This window comes from Watersipora subatra, chromosome 1 (assembly GCF_963576615.1).
Source record: "Watersipora subatra chromosome 1, tzWatSuba1.1, whole genome shotgun sequence".
NCBI lineage: Eukaryota > Metazoa > Bryozoa > Gymnolaemata > Cheilostomatida > Watersiporidae > Watersipora > Watersipora subatra.
In genome coordinates, this window is record NC_088708.1 from 27,281,028 (window position 1) to 27,300,397 (window position 19,370).

Consider the following 19,370-nt stretch of genomic DNA (forward strand, 5'->3'; position numbering starts at 1 on the left):
CCAATATCAATCTATCAAGGATGCTCATAATTGGAGTTTGGCTAGCACACATAACTCAGATAATTGTAGAATCAAGCCATGTGTCTTTATGGTTTACAATGAGTTTGTTATAACAAATGTTCCTGTTTAGGGTACTAACCGTATGTTCCTGTTTAGGTTACTAACCGTGGCTGGCATTGAGTGATAACTGCATGTATGGATCGACTATACAAACAGGGAGTTGGTTTGTGATGGAGCTTGTTGACACTTCATTACCAAGCTATTTGTCTCATGAATACTTTAACTTCTTTTACTAACTTCATAATATGCTTTGGGCGCATAAAACATTATATTTATGAGTAACGATTATGATATCAAATTACTCACAAGTGAAAACTACAACAAGCAAACCAGATGTCAGTTTTTAAATAACAAGGGTGTTGAAAAAATTAGAAAAAATTGAATGGAGTTATTAAAAAGCAATTGACAAGCAGAAAGACACTGATGATAGCGGCTGTAGAAAGGCTAGTACAAATTTACACACATCTTTAAACAGTTTTTCTAAAATATACAAATGCAAAATTTCACACAAAATTATCGGTTCAACAGGTTGAGCTATATGTAAACGAGTATATGCTTTACTAATTACACATGCAGACAGTGAAAGCTTAAAAAATGGAAATAGACAATCAGTTGATGAGTATAAAATATTTTCCTCTCATTAGCCACTGAAGAAATATCAATCAGAGAAAGACCAGTTCAACTTGAAGCTTCCGTACCTTCTAAGGTAAGCATTAACCTAGCCATTATGCAGCCTATCTAGAACTTGGCACTTTCCATGACTGGCATCGTCCTTGACCTCATGTAATCACCGAAACATTCATCCTTGTGTTTGCACACGCTCAGTGACCGCGATGTATCACCGTAGGTATTACCAAAGGCAAATCTCCTCTCTGAAAATATTTAAAAATCATTGAATTGGATATTTGATCATACACTTTGCAGTATTGAGTCTGATGATTAAAAGGTTAGAATAGATCTATTATAGAATGAGTACATTGAATTCATTAAATTTTTCACATTATTCCATGTGGAGGCAATTCCATGAAATGTTTTAGATTGTTCAAGGTGAAGACAACTCCATGAAATCTTTTAGGATGATGAGCAAGAGTCAGCTTGGGCAAAAGTCTCAGAGCATCATTTGCCATGTGGTAAGACCACAGGCTAATTGGAGCAGTTCCTATAAAAACTTTGGGCAAAAAATGTAATCAAATCGTTTTTAACATGACAAAATCACTGCTATCCATGAAGTGAAGGCGCAAACAAAAGAACCTTTTACTATAATCAATATTGCAAGACCTGTGAGAGTTTATAAAAATATTACTTAGTCAAGGTAATTTGTGCATTTAGCTAAACCATGACAAAACATGTTAGTCCTACTACACAAGCTGCAATAAAAACTCTAGACATTATTTGGCAGCCGACTATATTTTGAGCTGCAGGTATTACCTCTTGCTGCAGGCTCTATACTTGAGCTGCAGGTATTACCTCTTGCTGCAGGCTCTATACTTGAGCTGCAGGTATTACCTCTTGCTGCAGACTAATCATGGACTGAAGACTAGTGATGTGAACCACACAAATAATATCTGTTAATTTTATTGACTGCTTTGCTTATATTTATGCATATTATTGAGTTTTACAATCATTAAGATAAGAACATCACGCATTTTAATATATAGGTAATCCAGGGTTGGAAAAAATCATTATTTTTTTAAATCAGATTTGTTGAAAACATTAATTACCAGCTTTTTTTTCATAACCGCTAACATAATATTATTTTATTTTGTTGAAGTGTGCCACATGAAAAAATTAGCAACATAACAAAACAACTTTGCATCACTTTAATTTATTAAAAGTTGTTTTTATTTTAATTTTGACCAACTTGTGCAGTTCATATTCACAGTAGACCCTCTATAAGTACCATTTTTTTGACATTGAAAAAATAAAAGAAATCATCAAACATAATTTTTTTAGGATGATTTAAATCGTTTGATTTTAATCGGCCAACTCTGAGGTAAGCTGTTTTATAATCCAAAAGACGCCAAAAGCATGTGCTCTTCAATGAAAACAAGATAGATTCACAGTGCCTTACGCAGTATTCTTATGGTACTCACGTGGTAAATAGCCTGTGTACTTTGGAATCATGCCATCGTTGAGATAGACCCTTCTACTGTATGATGGGCCATCTACACCTTCATAGTTCCTACAATCAGAGTCTTGTGTTTGTTGACTATTTTACTTCTCACTTCAGAATAAATCAAGAGAAATCCTAACAGCAAAAACAAGAAATTTTTAATTGAGTTGGTTTATCTTTGGATCAGGTTTGGTTTATGTCTGACTTGAAAGATTCTCATCACTAAATATTAAATATTTGTTTCATTGAATGATTTGAATTACCGGCAACATTTTTACTTGTATTTTTTGTGTCTAGTTATACGAAAAACAATTCTCTTTTTCTTGCAAGTTTATTTGAAATCTCAGCAGCGATGAGCAACTGTTAAGCTAGTCAAGAGCTTTGTTAACTCATCTTTTGCAGTTTTATACTACAAGTTTTAGAATACTACAATATTATAAAACTTTCTTAGCTTTAGTGTAATTAATGCATTCTTTAGTAGAGAGCAATAGAGTAGAAAGCAATTTTAGAGCAATAGGAGCCAACTTTTTGATTAGAAGTTTAGTGCTCTTGTGAGTAGTGAGGCAACAACTTCAAAATTAATGTTTTAAACTACATGTTCATGAGTCTCACATACTGTATCTAGCAACCATCGAAATAAAAGCTAACTTCTTCATAAAGCAGGTAGCTGGTAAAATTACTTGATTTTATTTTCAATAATTTAAAATGCACATAACATGCATAAATCTGTTAGCCACTAGAGCAATTCATTGATCACTAAATATTTTCACAAAAATAAGATTGCTGATTAAAATTGTAACAAAATTCTGGAGATTTAACAGCTCTTACCTATCCAAATTGACTTTTTCTGACATAGCATTCCAGTGAGCAGCATTTTCTTGAGCAAATGACTCTAATCCTTGTTTTGTTGATGAATGGTATCTACAACATTGCAACCAAATCTAAGAATCAAACTCAGCAAAAAGCAAATAAATTCCAAACATGCAACAAACAGTATTAGTAACTTTATTTTATGTACCAAACCTGACCTTCAATAAATCACAATACAATCAAAGTTAGGTTTCGCTCATCATATCAACAGACAGACATGAATTAGTTGTCAATAGCCTAACACCGGTTAATCACTGATTGAGAAAACAACTCCGTGTGATATGAGTTCGGTTAATGACTTGTGAGAAATTCAAACGCTAATTTACTGTTGAACATTAACAATACACGCCATCGAGTTGCTAAAATGGAGTTAATAAAACTAACGGTTGTGACCCAATCTTACCTTGCACCAAGACCCTTTTCCGTTACGTTGATGCGAGGAATAAAGCCTTTGTATCCTGGCATCGGAGGCTCCGTCGGCAGCCTCTTTTCAGCTGGCAATTAAAAAATAAACAGTTATCACGTGTAAGTCAAACACAGAAAGGTGGAAATAAGATTTGCTCAAAGGGGTTGCTAGGACATCTATATTTATTTAAGAGCATTATTTAGTTTGCTAAGACAAGTGAAAATAATTAGCTTGATGTAAAAAATTTAATTCTGCAAATGAATTCATGCTTGACACTCTCTTTTATTTGTTAAAAAAATTTCCATTAGCATCAGATCACTCTGATGCTAATGGACACACCAAAAAGTCATGATAAAACTCAACACTTTTAGAAAACTCTTCAATTTAGCCTCTGAAAATCCTTGAACTATAGAAATCCTCAAGGTTCAGTCATATCAGTAACTAGAGACATTTCACTCCCAAGACTTATAAAAACTGCAAAACATTTCCACTCCAATAGACTTATACCTAATAAAATGGATCGGGATGGATGGGTATCTCGATACTTGTCCAACACATTCTTAACATGGGGATCCTTGTCTACGGGATGAAGCTGTGACGCTGTTTTAACATGGTTCTGCAAATCTTTCATCTTATAATCGTGATACTTGTACATACTCAGATGCTGGTCAATGTTAAAATCGCAGTCCTCTTTGTAAGTGTTTCCAAACTTGAAGGGTGAACGAGGAATATAGCCTAAAATAAATTTACAGTATCTTCAGCTATGACAAAATTTTCTTGAGCAAATGACTCTAATCCTTGTTTTGTTGATGAATGGTATCTACAACATTGCAACCAAATCTAAGAATCGATCTCAGCAAAAAGCAAATAACAACAGATTTAGAGCTTGCGACGAACAGCAATAGTAGCTTTATTTAATGTACCAAACCTGACTTTTAATGAATCACACTACAATCAAAGTTAGGTGTCGCTCATCAATTCTACAGCCATATATGAATTAGTTATGCCAATAGTCAAACACTGGTTATTCTTGAGAAGACAACTCCGTGTGATGTGAGTTTGTGCTTTATGACCCTATGACTGACTTATTATTATGACAAGATCACTACAAGGAGTTAATTTTATAACGGTATCTAAGAGTATCTATGTACATATAATCATAAAGTTCTATAGAGTTTTTATAAAGTTATCTATAAAGTGTTTATTGATATGTCTATGACACCAGCCTTACCACTAAAGCTGAGTCTATAACATCATAGGCAAACGTCTAATACAAAGTAGTCTCTATAAGTATTGTGTCATTGTATCTTGTTCTAACAAAGCACCATCATGTATGTAACCCTTATGATGTTGATGAATTATTTTAAACTAATTTAAATCCTTTTGTTTTTGCAATTTAAAAGTTTTTTTCCATAAATTGCACATTTTTTGTGTAACTCTCAATAACTCCAAACAACTTCAATGCTACAAGTAAAGTCTAAAGTGATATCCAACCCTGTGTAAAAACATCGATCAAGTCAGCAAAAAAATTCAAAGCAAAAAGGGTTTCATGAGCTGACATTTTTCAGTTTTGCCGTATATGTTTAGTTAGAAGAGAGCCATTCTGTAAAAGTTAGTAGTCCTCTATACACAGCAACTAAATAAATGACAAAAGCCAAAATTTAATTTGAGCGCCGTGAATCTGTTTATATATAGTCAAATACATAAAGTCAAAGAACAAACATGCCAATCATCTACAACCTGCTTACTGCAATATGTTCCAATCATGTTATACCTGTATAGCCAGGTACCATCTGTTCTGTGTATTTGTTATCTCCAGTAGCGCTGGGAAGTTTATTTGACAACACAGGTTTTGGATTGGAAGGTCCAACTGGAGGCAGAGGGTGGACATGATCAGTTTTTGCAGAAAGTTCGCTTGTATCAGTGCCATATGTTTTTCCAACTCGATACTTTATCTGTGGGCAATACCCTCGGTAGCTGGGAGTTACACAAAACAATGCATGCAATGCGTGCAACTTTGGTAAAGATTTAACGTGTTGTTTAAAAAAAAAGCTAATTGATCTCAAGCTACAACAAGAATGGGAAGGAAAAGTTTACTAATTATAATTCAGCTACAAGCATGCAAGGAGGGAAACTTTGGACTAAATGTCCCGATAAACCTTTTCAAACTTGCAAATAAAATGTGAGACAACAGTAGGCTGTGATGTTGTGCACGCGTTGCAAAAATAATGTCAAAATTTGGCGGGTTTATACATGTAAAGATACCATCACTGAGCGAGTCCTGACAACAATGTTTATCAATTTGATGAAATCTTTTTTCTACAACCGAAAAACCTTAAAATAATTGTCGTAAGATAATGGTCATCTGACGGCAAAAATGAACTAAATCATTTTGAGAGTTTGTAATGTTCAGTACAAAAACTGAAAACAATTTTTTTGTTTACAGGCATATATATGTAGCAAGAAAAGTGTTATTCTTTATAAGTTTTAATCTCATTGTAGTCAATAAGCTATACATTCTTATAATGCAATCACTAGTAAATGTTAATTCACAGCTGATATCAATATATGCAGAGAGCGACTGTGTACAGCAGTATATTTTTTAACATAACAATTTTGGTGAATAGGAAGAATCTATAAGAGAGGGAAGAAGCAATGATATACAGCCCCTATGGGGCTGTATATCATTGGAAGAAGTAAGATTTACAGCAATTTAATGGTCAAAATCTATAATTTAACAGCTACGTAATACTCCAAACTACTGTACTCACAAAAAATTTAGCTGATAACAAAAAATAAGCCCATTGTAAGTGCCTATCTATTTGCTACTTCCAAATCAAAATTTTCAAGTTATCTCAACGCCTACAATATTTAATACATCGCAAAAAGAATTACAGCAACATTTTTCTAATAAATTCAAAATCATTAAATAAATATTTTTATTGGTCTATCATCCTTAAATGTTCTGAAACTTAACTTTATGACAACCACGTATATGACAACCACGTAGCGACCTTTCATGCGACTCAAAACCTAACACGACGTACACCTGAGCATAAAACTATAAAATTATACCCTGGTACATGAGTGCCTTCTCTCAAGCCTGCAAACTCTCTTCTTTGAAATACGTCAGGTCCTCCACCAAGAGCTATGGTGGTCATGTTGACTTCAATGTTTTTAAGACCACGAGTCAGATGTTATCATAGGTTGGTTGTGGAAAAAATATAGTGCCTTTGTTGAGGCAAGGTTTACGTTCGCTAACGAAATGCTTTTCCGTTTACCATACGTGCGGGCACCTTCTAGTCCGTGACTTGAATTATGAATAAACGCTTGATAAACTACATTAAAAAATGTATATAATTAAAAAGCACAGGCTAAAATAAATTTAGACAGACCCGCAAAGAAAATCATCGAAAAGTGGGCGCTTTTGCTAGTCGGTTGCTACGGACTGTAGATCAAATACAAACTTTTAAAACTTTTGGTCATTCATTAATTTTTTAAATTAAATTATCAACTGTTACAATTTAATAATATATATTTTGTTTATTAATTTAAAATTTATTTAAATAATTACATTTTTTCTAAGATCTTTATTTTTACTTTACTCATCTTTCTTTATTTCGGGTTTTCCGTTTAACCATTGTAGATGTGCATAATGAATCAAGGAGTAGGACCTCATAGCAAGAAGAAAGTGTGCTACTACTATGACGGTAGGCTACTAAATAGTTATTTTATGCGTTTACTTGGTATTATAAGTATATATGATAGTTTGAAACATTATACTGCATTAGTTTATACTCCGCCAGGTGTGGCGAGTCATTTGACAACTAGCCTATATGGCCAGGGTTGAAAATTTAGTCTAAATTCTTCTAATGTATTGAGATTCTGATTAGCAGCAATTACATAGCAACTGGATTCTTGGTGCGGTAATTAAATTTTGCTTAATATACTTTTTGTGAATTCAAACAACAGCGCCATAAAATTTTGCGCGATTTTTCTAATGGACTAAGCAGATTTTGAAAGCTCTAAACAGCGACGAAAAGTAATCAATTTTGACATCTTGATTAACAACATAAAATATGTGCAAAAATTTGCATAGTTATTGACTGATCCTCATTGCTTTGGAAAGTTGCCAGTTTTGTGTTTGTTGAAAATTAAGCATTGTTGAGTTACCTAAAATAACAATGCCTTTACGTTGCTGCGAAACATTATTATTTTGCTGTTAAACTGATATAGAAATTTGCATGTTCGTTTAGAGTCTTACATTGTATCAAAAAAACGAACACATGCTAGACGTTGTCAAACATTTTTTAGTTAGCGGTTCATTTAGACTCAATGTAGTGTGGCATACATCTGCGGAACTTTTTCGAAACACAGACTTTGTCAACTTTATAAGTGTTGCGGTTAATTGTACCCTAAAAGCACTTTCGTAGGAAACTCACACTTAAATTAGCAATCCTTTATAGCAGGGGTGTCAAACTCATTTTCACCGAGGGCCACATCAGCGTAATGGCTGTCCTCAAAGGGCCAGATGTAACTTATAAATGTAACAAAATGTATTCGAATAATGTAAAATAGCTTTAACTAATCTTTGATATTAAAAAAACTCTGACTTTATTACTTAAAGTTGCAAACAGAACAGTTGCACAGCAAAACATGCAGAACTCTTGTTTTCGAAAGAAATCAGAAAAATTACACAATACCCATTAACATGGGCATACTTTCAGCAAAATCAAAAATTGTGAGCTGCTAGCAACATGAATTTGTTTGCATACACACATGAAACCTGCAAATACTAAATAATTGCAGCAACACAGAATCAATATGTTAGCAGCAAAAAACTATTTGCTGAAACAAAGTTAGACTTTTTCCGAAGAAATTGCAAAATACACAGTGTTTGACTAAAATTACTTATTTATTGCATACAATACAAAGTTATGAATATTATTTATACATATACAGTTAGTTATGAACATGACAATCACGAAACTCTAATTTCCAACTTTTCTACGCGAGTATTATCCTTCAAAGCATAGCAAATCTACATCCTAATATAACTCAAATAAACTATCATGAACATATTATAAATAATAAAAAATATGTTCAGTAACTCTGTTCTTGACTTTTCAGACTTAAAGAGGCAGCTCTAAGAATCAATATGATCATATCGAAATTGAATGATAACTTTACTCTGACTACGGCTGACAGCCTAAAAAGTGCATTTTTATTCTAGCATAACGATTTAAATTGAAAAAAATTAAAGTTAATAAAAACTGTAAAACCTTAAAAATAATGTTTCGATTTGATTTATGCAGTCTTTCACTGTCTTACCCCTTCTGAATCTGCATATTAACTTCTGGAGTGAAAAAATTGATCGCGAACGATAAATTTTAAAGTGACGATGAGGATTTTTGGTTTAGCTAGATGTCGAACTAGGTGTAGTATTTTGGGTGTGACTTTTGCCAGAGACATCATTGAGGCATATTTGTACGTTTGTTTGATTAGCCAGAAAATTTTCTTTCTGACTAATCAAAATTATTCTTATGTAATTTAGAAATAACGATACAAGTAATAGATAAATTTTAAAGGCAAGATAAATTCACGTTGGGTGCCTAACAGCGTTATAAATACGGAAGTTGACTCCGTCGCGTGTGAATGAGTCAAGCTGTCACTGGCCACATAAAATGACATGCCGGGCCAAAAGTGGCCCGGGGGCCATGTGATTGACACCTGTGCTTTATAGTGTCGGGTTTGTTGTAAGATCCGTCTGCTAGCAGGACACAGTAGTAACAACAGACTTACTTCTTGGTGGCAAACTGATTATAAATGCATGCTAGGATTTTTAATATTTAAATATATCAAGTTTTATACAATCGTTTTTTCTATCAACAAGGTTTTATGCAATTGATTGCTTTTTGAATGCTGCACTCAGTTAAGTTGCGTATCAACTGAAATTTTGTACCAAAGATAAACAAAATGTGGGCTATGTGACATTTGTAGAAAAAATTCCTATATTTTCTGTAACGCTTATTTTAGTTATTTTGCGCAAGCATTTTATTTATTTTTGTGATATTATTGAACAACTGGGACTTCCGCGCATAACTAGTGTGGATTTGGAAATTAATACAAAGGCTTTGCAGTTTAAAGTAGTAAACTAACTACTATTAAAGAATATTTTTGTTTAATAAGGTTTTAGGGAGCATCCATGGCTAATTGGTTTGCAGCATTTAACTTGTGAATAACATGTTAGGGCTCACTAATCACAAGGGTTACTAGTGGTGACAGGAAAGGTACATAACCTTAAATTGCTCTTTGTCACATATGCAGTGCAGGGTAGTCAGCACTTTGCCAGGAGATCGCCTAACTAGAGTTTGGCGACAAAAATTAAACTGTTTTCTTTTCTAACTTACAAAGTCTATGTAAGCTGTGACTGAAACCTTTGACGTAATTCTAGCCGAGGCAAGAATTAAGACTTATTTGAAAATTAGAATCAACATTTTGATCTGAATTCCATTCAAATGAACTTCAGAGTGATTTAGCTTTGAGTTGTCTTTTATTATAAACCACACAAGAATAACACAATAGCAAGGTAGTCAACCAACCATGATATATAACTTGAGTATAAACAAGCTAGTTGGTCAACTTTCATTCCTTATTTCTTGATCTAGCTTTGTCCAATTTGAAGGAACAAGGCTTATATAGCTCCCGAGTCACTATGGGCAATTGCTTGGCGTAGCAAGATATTCATCAGCCATATGCATACCGATCTAAAACATTTTCTCAAAAATATGCCGGAGTTGTATGCTGTAATGCTAAGTTTATGTTGAACCATTGTAGGAGATATTGGTAATTACTATTATGGACAGGGTCATCCCATGAAGCCTCATCGAATAAGGATGACACACAACCTTCTTCTAAACTACGGTCTTTACAGAAAGATGGAAATCTATGTAAGACGCAGTATTACCTGTTATTTTCGTCATGTTCATAAATCAGCTTCATTCTTGTTTCATATCCTTTTTTTGTAGATAACTTTTTTATTCGTATTTAAACAGAGTTGGTGAAATATCTAGACTTGAAGTTATTCATTCTGAGATTTTTGTTTGCTAGAGGCCGATGAAGGCGTCGGTTGAAGAGATGACAAAGTTTCACAGTGATGACTACATCAAATTTCTCCGCACTATCAGACCTGACAATATGTCAGAGCACAACAGACATATGCAGAGATGTAAGTAATGTCCTATGTAATCATAAGACTTGTGTGTTTAGGCATACTATGTGCGTCATATTGGGATTATATCCTCCAAAGTTTGAGAGACAATTCTCTTCTGATTGCAGTTAATGTTGGAGAAGACTGTCCAGTGTTTGACGGCATGTATGAATTTTGTCAACTATCCGGTGGTGGCAGTGTTGCTGGTGCCGTTAAACTGAACAAACAACAGACAGATATTGCAGTCAACTGGGCTGGTGGCCTTCATCATGCAAAAAAGTCTGAGGCATCCGGGTTCTGCTACGTGAATGACATTGTCCTTGGTATTCTTGAACTTCTCAAGTAGGTCACTAACTAAATGGTCACCTTGAGGCAGCTCTCTAATTGTGTATACTCGACAACCTTTTTTCTTGGGTGATGCCTTCTTCACACTCTACATTGCTGCATTCACACATGCGCTTGTTTGCTGTTTTTTTGCAACCAAATATATAGATAAGGGGTGTTTCTTTTGGCAAGATATTAGGGGCTGCGGTTTTCTTGGGAATCGCTCAATATTTTCCGGACAGCCAGAAAAATTAGGTATTTACCAGAAAAAATTAGGATTTAGAAAAATTGGCAAAAACTACAATTATAAAAATTGTTCCTACTACTGTTACATAAAATTGACATTACCCTACAGGATGAAATTATTCGATGGATTGAATAATTCATGAGTTCGCGTACAGTCAAATCCGCGAATAATCAGTGTTATTCTTAACACAAGGGAGAATAACTACTAAGTCAAATTAAAAACTAGCGGCTAGGCAGAGTTGGTAAACGTAGCTAAGCTCCAAACTCATAAAATCATCGCCCTGGTTTTGAATTAAGCCCATTGCGAATGCATCACACGTTTTTACAAAATTATTCAAGGTCACAAGTTATTTAGAATTCGGCACGGCATCATCATCGAAAAAATCTCTCCTGCAGTTCTTTCCGTTGAAAAAAACTCAGAACTTACCATAGGTAAGTTGGTTCACCAAAAGCCTCCAAATCGATAAAAATTCATGAAAACCTCTGGATGCAGCAAGAAATTTATAGCTTAGCATGATCAACATAAAATTCTCAGCTAAATAGAAACCTAAACACGTGGTATACGCATGTGAAGGTTTTACTCTATTGCTAACTGCTTTCACGGATTAATTGATTCGCAAATGTGTTCATCCACGAATAATTTAGTCCGCAAATATGCATGAAAAGGCAATTTTCATGAAATTCAACTCCGCGAATAATTTCATCCTGTGGGGTAGATTTTGACAGCGTTGTAGACTTACATTATATTACATACTGAGAATTCATGATTCAGCCCACATTTTTGAGTTAGTTAAAAATACCTTTTTGATTCTGGACGTGAGAGCCAAATATTTGCTGCACTGACGACAGCCGCGCGGTTTGGAAGTTGACTAAAGCTGTGTAGACTAAAATGAGCAGCCGGCATGGAATAGATATGGCTGCAAAGCTGGTATTGGGTATCACCACCACCTAAGAGAGCGAGGACAGTGTAACTTAAGTTGGTTACCAACTTTGAGAAACATTGTTCACTCTTATTGCCCATTTCTTACTTTTGCTCGTTGTCACAGCGTTGTATATAGTTGTATATAGTTGTATATAGTAGTATATAATTGTATATAGTTGTATATAGTTGTATTTAGTTGTATATAGTTGTATTTTCAACATACTCAACACTGATACACTTTAGCTGTATAAACTGATGTGCGTCATTAAGTGTCAAACAGATGAATAGCAAAATTCTATGTTGTATGACGTATTTCTAGTATCACCACTTCGCCAATCAAAGTTACAAAATTGAGTTTTATATCAGTTAAATATCAATGTCTTTATTTTATAGCAGTTCAAGGTGTAAGTGAACAGATTACAGTGCATGAGAATTAAAATGATTTCTTCCATTTTAATTTTTTACTAGGATTTTTTCTACTCAGTTTTACCAGAATTTTGTCAGTGGTAATTACCACTCTAGAAAATATTAACCCTGCAAGATAAATAAAACCCTGCAAAATAAATATACCATCAATAAATATACTGAGTATTTGGTTCACCGTGTTGCTCTACATCAACGCAATATTCTACACAGGCTTGCTTGTTCAATTTTCTAACAGAGTTCTCATAGCCACAACAATTGTCATGAGTAACTTTCACTTAGGCACCTTTTGAGAAACGTTTAAGCTAAGGTTGGGAATGTTTGTTACCTGAACCTACATGTTTAGTTGTTAATTTAGGAGGTCTGTAGCCTAACAACTTATCTTTTTATTTGCTCAAACATTTGTTGAGTTGAGGTTGACTATTTGTGACACCTACGTATATGAATATTTATCTGTCAGATATACTCCTTTACTGACAGCATTCTGACTTGAAACTGTTTGCATAATCTGTTCCGTGTTGGTAGACTATAAAATTTAGAAAAGGAACATTGGTAAAATATTAATATCTGTTAATACATATGTTTTGGTGTGTTTAGCATTTAGCTATGTCACTCAGCACACTTTTCAATTAATGCTGACAAAAAACTATGTGGGGATCACACTTTATGTACACATCTTTGATGCCAACATTTGCATGCGAATCCTGTCGGCGCTGCCTATGAATGTCTAATGTGAAATTGCTTTAAGATTAACTGGCAACTTTATGCTATGCATTCACCAATGGCTGTTATTAATGTTCACCTACTGGCTACAGGCATCACCAACGAGTGCTTTACATAGACATTGATATTCATCATGGAGATGGAGTAGAGGAGGCATTTTATACTACAGACAGAGTGATGACAGTCTCTTTCCATAAATATGGAGAATACTTCCCTGGCACTGGTGATTTGAGGGTAGGCCATTAACTTACTCAGTGCTGTTTTCTATACTCGTCACGTTTTTACCTTCTGTCATTGGAATGTTGCCATAGCCACTGCCTGTTTTGTAGGATATCGGAGCAGGAAGGGGCAAGTATTATGCAGTAAATTTCCCTCTCAGAGATGGAATCGATGATGAGTCATACGAACAGATTTTCCAACCAGTGAGTCTTACAAAAGTTGCTAATGCATGAGTAATACTTTGTAAGGATGATGTAATCATGATCTCAAATAAGCTTCCTAATGTGACAGGTATTGCAGGCGACTCAAGTAGGTGTTTATGTGTGACAACTGGGATAAAAAGTTTTTGCGCTCTTTGATTTTGTCACGCAGTCAGAGGTGATAGATCCCAATTTTTATGAAAGTTCCATCAATGATCATATTTACTATACCTGCTTTTCATGACCCGCTTGACTCTAACACGTTGCTCACTCGACTCACACATTTTGAAATCTGAAGCTGTGAAATGTGCATTTAAAGTTGGTGTGACACCGACAAAGTCTATGCATTTTACTAGAATGGTTATGAAACTAACTACTTTAATCATGAGTAAGTTTCATGTTGCGCAATACATAATAATTATAGACGCTATATATAACTATCTACTCAACCTAAAGTTTAATGCTCTTGCTGTTGTATTCTCACCACATTCCTTTATTGTCTGACACTTTAAAAAAATGTTACAGCTAGCTTTATACTGGTGATTAAAAAGAATCTTGCTGCTAATATGATTATGGATGCGTTATCATTTCATTTAATTCTTTGGTTACGTAATGCTATAGAATATATGTCTATTGTGTGCTGGTGTTTATTGATCTCAGCAATATATGGCTATTACAATAGCTCGCAAGGTGTAATGTTAGGAAAATTTTTGTTTTCACTTTATAAAATGTAGTTAAATAATTCTAAAACAGCACATAATGCCTTTAATATATGCTCACCTCTTAATTCAAATTTTTCGGAATGCAGCAAAATTTGAACAAACTTTTTTCATGGAAATTATTTACTACGTACGATATATGAAATTTCTCAAAATGTTTCAGTTCGGTAGAGAATATTAAAAATTAGTAACTTTATGATTCTTTGTTAATTTTGTTTTTACAAATAATTTAGGTTTTGAATTTAGTTGTTTGCATTGTTGCATAAGCCATTTGTTTCATGCTGTAAATGATTACTCGAAGTAATTACCTTTGTGTTTTGGGCCCTGACACAAGTATAGCGAAATATGAACTATTCTTATGAGAACGTGATCCAGCCTATGACTATTTCAATATACATAACAAGTACCAGAACTCTGTAACTTTGTATATCAAGCTTTTCCTTTCAGTTTTTTTGCAATAGCTCGAAATGGAGAAAAGTTTAATACATGCATTAGGTAAGTTTCTGTTTTGTTTGTATCAAACTTATTTAAGCATTACGGAAACATTAAATGCAAAGTTCTTATTTTACTGGCGCCTAACCATGAAAACAGCAATCTTTTAAATTTTCACATATGCATGTCCATGAAGTGTTACTTGGTCTGCATATAAAAATGTGTAGGCATCAGCGTTGCCCCTGAACTCACAAATGGAAGCTATTTTATACTTTGTTTTGGCATAAATCCAAGCATGAAGTTGTTACCGTATAAAGTTGTATAAATTCTAGTTTCATGTTTCCTTTGTTGATTTGTTTGCGAAGGACCTGGTTATTCCTCCATGGTTAGATTTTTACAGTCTGCAAGTGCAGAGATGTCTGCCTCTGTATATATACCGTGTGGCGTGTCTTATACAGGTGATGGCAAAGGTAATGGAGATGTACCAGCCCTCCGCTATTGTTCTCCAGTGTGGAGCAGACTCTCTCTCAGGCGACAGGCTCGGCTGTTTCAACTTAACATTGAAAGGTTCTGTCTCGTGTCACTACACTTGAGTAATATCTTTAGTTCTCCATAGTCCGCTCAGCTTGACCTCCAAACCTTACCCGTGTTCACATGGTGTTTGTAGGACATGGCAGGTGTGTGGAGTTTATGAAACGATACAACCTGCCGCTGTTGCTTCTTGGCGGGGGAGGCTACACCATAAGAAATGTTGCCCGTTGCTGGACATATGAAACTTCTATTGCATTGAATAGTGACATTGCCAATGGTAGGTACTACTTTTCTATCATATGGGCATGTTAGAGCAAATTTCTGATAATTGCTGGTAATATATTCTGCTCGATACATTAAAAATATTTAATAATTTGTGTGGCTCGATTATCTTTGTGTATTGACGGGTAGAGTAGTAACCGTGCCTGTTCGTGAATGACTATATTTACATGGCTATATATATATATATGGCTTATAAAATACAGGCTGTGCTCAATAACGTATCAACTAATGGTTTTATTTGCTAGGGATTCATTCTGCTCGAAGAACTGGTTCACTCAGGGGTATTTTAAAAATAGAATATCACAGTAGGTCTTTCAGTTTTGCAGACAAAAACATTTTAAACGGTGATCCCTCACTAGAGAATTTTCAATAGCACTACTTTTATTGTGTGTGACACGATAGGAAGGGGCTCAACATAAACACAACAACAGTTTAGACAACTAAAAGTATGAGCTATTAGTCTACAGCCGCCTGGGATTAAAACTTAGATTTGAGACACAAACATCATTGGACTAGGTTGTCGTATTTCGTTCACAAAGCTTGTTTTATCCTTATGTAAGATCTTGCTCTAGCATTTTTTACTGCAAAAAAGATAAACTAGGAAGCTAGTTTAAGTTGTTTTTAGATCATCCAAATATTTTAATATTATATTATTAGGCCATATAATTTTACCCCAACAGGCATCCAACGTACCAACTACATCTGATCTAATGTATTCGATTTTACACTTTTTACACTCAGTGCAAAAAGTAAGATTCGTGTATCCCAATTTCAGTGATCTCTTGCATATCTGAACATAAATTAACTTAAAATTTATTGTTTGCTCACCAACCCCTCTTGTAAATTCTTACCAGATTCGATAGTCTGCTGTCGCTAACGATGCTAATTTTTTTAATCCTAAACACTTAAATATGTCTGTTTTAAAACATGTTCTTTCCTGATTTTTTATTCTCAGCAGTAGTAACTCAATAGAAAACATTGCAAAGCGATGGGCAAACCTTTTGATAAGGTTTACAAGTATAAATAAACATTAAGAGCAATTACATACTAAATGGTTATGGTATATTAAAGACTTGGCACGGAATTTGATTTATTCAAAAGAGAAGGCAGCATTTGATGATAGGTTCACTGAACTATGGCTTGCCATGAATTCTTTAATTTAACTTGTTCTACAAAATAGCAATGCATTTGCAAAATGTAGAGAGATAGGTTGACATATGTGTGGATGTCTCTAATATGGAAAATTAGCGAGACAGTTGATTTAGCACTAATTTGTCAATTCTGATGCAAAATTATGTCCAATTATAGAACTGCCATATAATGACTACTTTGAGTACTACGGCCCAGATTTCAAGCTGCACCTAAGTCCCTCCAACATGAGCAACCAGAACACTCCAGAGTACCTTGACAAGATAAAGTGAGTTTTGTGTGTGCTATAGTCTTTACTATGCTCTCACTTATCTTTCCTTCATTAGTAATCTCTATTGCAAGTCTGCAGATTTTTCAAGTTTGGTTTACTCAATACATTTTCAGGTGCCGGCTGTTTGAGAATTTGCGAATGTTGCCACATGCACCTGGCGTGCAAATGTCTAACATTCCAGAAGACTCTTTACACACAGATGACAAAGCTGAGGCAGATAAAGACAATCCTGATGTTCGACTGTCTGGTATGAAATGGCATTAATTTATTCATATTGTGCGCCTTTGGCAAACATAGGAAAGTTTTAATTTTACATGGTTTGAGTTTTATGATGGATTCTTTTGGATTATCTGCGCAGGACGGTCATGGTTCTGTTGTCTGTGATTGTGACAGATGGCCGTATTGTCTGTGATTGTGGCTCATGGCTGTATTGTCTGTGATTGTGGCTCATTGCTGTATTGTCTGTGATTTTGGCTCATGGCTCTATTGTCTGTGATTGTGGCTCATGGCTGTATTGTCTGTGATTTTGGCTCATGGCTGTATTGTCTGTGATTTTGGCTCATCGCTGTATTGTCTGTGATTGTGGCTCATGACCGTATTGTCTGTGATTTTGGCTAATGACCGTATTGTCTGTGATTGTGGCTCATGGCTCTATTGTCTATGACAGTGCGCGCCGGTGAAAAGAGAATAGCTTGTGATGAAGACTTGTCTGACAGCGAGGATGAAGGAGATGGGCGCAAGGATGAACAGAATTACAAACCTAAGAGAACGAAAGGCGCGATTACAAATGGAGAAAGCAAGTCTATCAAGGATCCTTTACAGAGTGCTGCAGGTGATAGTGAAAAGATAGAGGAGCCAGCTAAGAGTTTACCCGATGGTGACAAACCTGCAGAGACTTCCACTGCTTCGTAAGTTCCTGGCTCCCTGGATTGTTATCGGTGTACATGCGTGTGAGGCAGCTTAACTTCAAGCAGCTTCAAGGCAACTTAACTCGCAAAAATACTTCTACAATAATAAAATTAGCCTATCTAGTTATTCTTGCTTTCGTTACTAGGGAATCGAGAGCACCCGCCCTAGAGTCTTCTGGGACTACAGCTACAGCAGCAAGTGAGACTGGTGGTGAACCAGCAGGGGATAGTAAAACTCTCCCTTCAGCCATGAATGAAACTCCTACAGTAGTGGATTCAGCAGGAGACAAGCCCTGACAGCATCTATGAGGATGTCTAATTTTAACACATGCTAAATCAAACGTTTATGTGCAGTCTATCTCGCTCTTGTGTATAAAGTAGTGGCCAACTCTGAACTTAATCTCACAACATGGTGATGCATTACATGTCATGATGTAAATAAATGGTTTATCAACATTGTATATTCAGGAAAATTTATCCTATTTTGCAAGAGCATGATTTTTTGTTATGTTCGTTTGCAGATATTTTTAATCCGAGGTGCTATTTATTAAGCTGATGAAACATGCGTTGTAATTTTATCTTATTGCAAGCGGTATTAAAATTGTACCTGGGTTAACAATTTCTGAATTCTATAAAAGCAGGCAAGTTGAAGTCTAAAGTGGAACCAGTTAGTATCGAACGATTCCTGTTAATATGCCATATTAAATTTTATATGTCCGTGTGCATGCCGTTTCTTTTACCTAGTAAGTACTGTTCTGATGTAGGATCAGATTTGTAATGCTTATTAGACTAATACAGTGTACATAAAATGTTCTCAAGTTGGATCTGCTTACAACACATGACAAAATGTTTCATAGGAAATTGACTTAATCACTGTTGTGTCAAAAAAGGTGTTACGGCAGCCTTTGACAAGGATAAAAACATTGCACCAGCATACTTGAGAGAGTATCATAAAAATGGTGCATGTTATTTAATTTTGAGGCTTTCACTTTTGGTTGCTTCACCTTGTAGTGTCATGCATCTGTGGTATGCCTTATGTAGTAATGCTGTAGGCTATGATGACCAGAATTGATCATGCGCACAAAGTATTCTAAAAACTTCAACTATTCACCGACTAAATTTTTCACGCAAACAATTTTTAGGCATGTAAAAATGTTGTGCAACTAGTCAACAATCAACTATAATATTGCCTTGTAAGACTGGAAAGTAGATATATTCCTAATTTTATACCTACATGTAGGTAATAATGTATAATAATAATGAGGTTGGGGCAACAATAGAATCTAGGAAGATTTGAGCATCGTGACAAAGTTTTTTTTATTAATTTCAAGTAATTTCATAAAATTTGGTGCTCTAAGAAGT

General features: G+C 34.8%; 2 protein-coding genes across 2 annotated transcripts; one reads left to right on the plus strand and one right to left on the minus strand.

The window, feature by feature from the left end:
- Positions 1-309: 309 nt before the first annotated feature.
- Positions 310-6,669, minus strand: LOC137400767 (ciliary microtubule inner protein 2B-like). The gene is made up of 7 exons (XM_068087104.1): positions 6,525-6,669; positions 5,224-5,426; positions 3,957-4,184; positions 3,447-3,537; positions 3,002-3,094; positions 2,154-2,242; positions 310-932 (listed from the first exon to the last, which is right to left on the minus strand). Exons 1-7 carry the CDS (start codon positions 6,608-6,610, stop codon positions 799-801), a joined length of 924 nt encoding a protein of 307 aa, XP_067943205.1. The 5' UTR covers positions 6,611-6,669; the 3' UTR covers positions 310-798.
- A 400-nt stretch (positions 6,670-7,069) lies between these two features.
- Positions 7,070-18,821, plus strand: LOC137385273 (probable histone deacetylase 1-B). The gene is made up of 12 exons (XM_068071712.1): positions 7,070-7,159; positions 10,287-10,399; positions 10,560-10,677; positions 10,788-11,001; positions 13,390-13,531; positions 13,627-13,719; positions 15,326-15,434; positions 15,535-15,675; positions 16,989-17,097; positions 17,214-17,347; positions 17,768-18,008; positions 18,155-18,821. The coding sequence occupies exons 1-12, from the start codon at positions 7,096-7,098 to the stop codon at positions 18,303-18,305; spliced, it is 1,629 nt and encodes a 542-aa protein (XP_067927813.1). The 5' UTR covers positions 7,070-7,095; the 3' UTR covers positions 18,306-18,821.
- Positions 18,822-19,370: the final 549 nt, after the last annotated feature.

Bases quoted from the DNA above. Each gene is read 5' to 3' on its own strand.
- LOC137400767 (XM_068087104.1), bottom strand. From the start codon at position 6,610: ATGACCACCATAGCTCTTGGTGGAGGACCTGACGTATTTCAAAGAAGA. The intron at 4,185-5,223 runs GTATAACATGAT...AATTTATTTTAG, and splicing joins GATGGTACCTGGCTATACAG to GCTATATTCCTCGTTCACCC. The intron at 2,243-3,001 runs GTAAGAGCTGTT...CTCTGATTGTAG, and splicing joins GAAAAAGTCAATTTGGATAG to GAACTATGAAGGTGTAGATG.
- LOC137385273 (XM_068071712.1), top strand. From the start codon at position 7,096: ATGTGCATAATGAATCAAGGAGTAGGACCTCATAGCAAGAAGAAAGTG. The intron at 10,400-10,559 runs GTAAGACGCAGT...TTTGTTTGCTAG, and splicing joins ACAGAAAGATGGAAATCTAT to AGGCCGATGAAGGCGTCGGT. The intron at 13,720-15,325 runs GTGAGTCTTACA...TGTCTTATACAG, and splicing joins ACGAACAGATTTTCCAACCA to GTGATGGCAAAGGTAATGGA.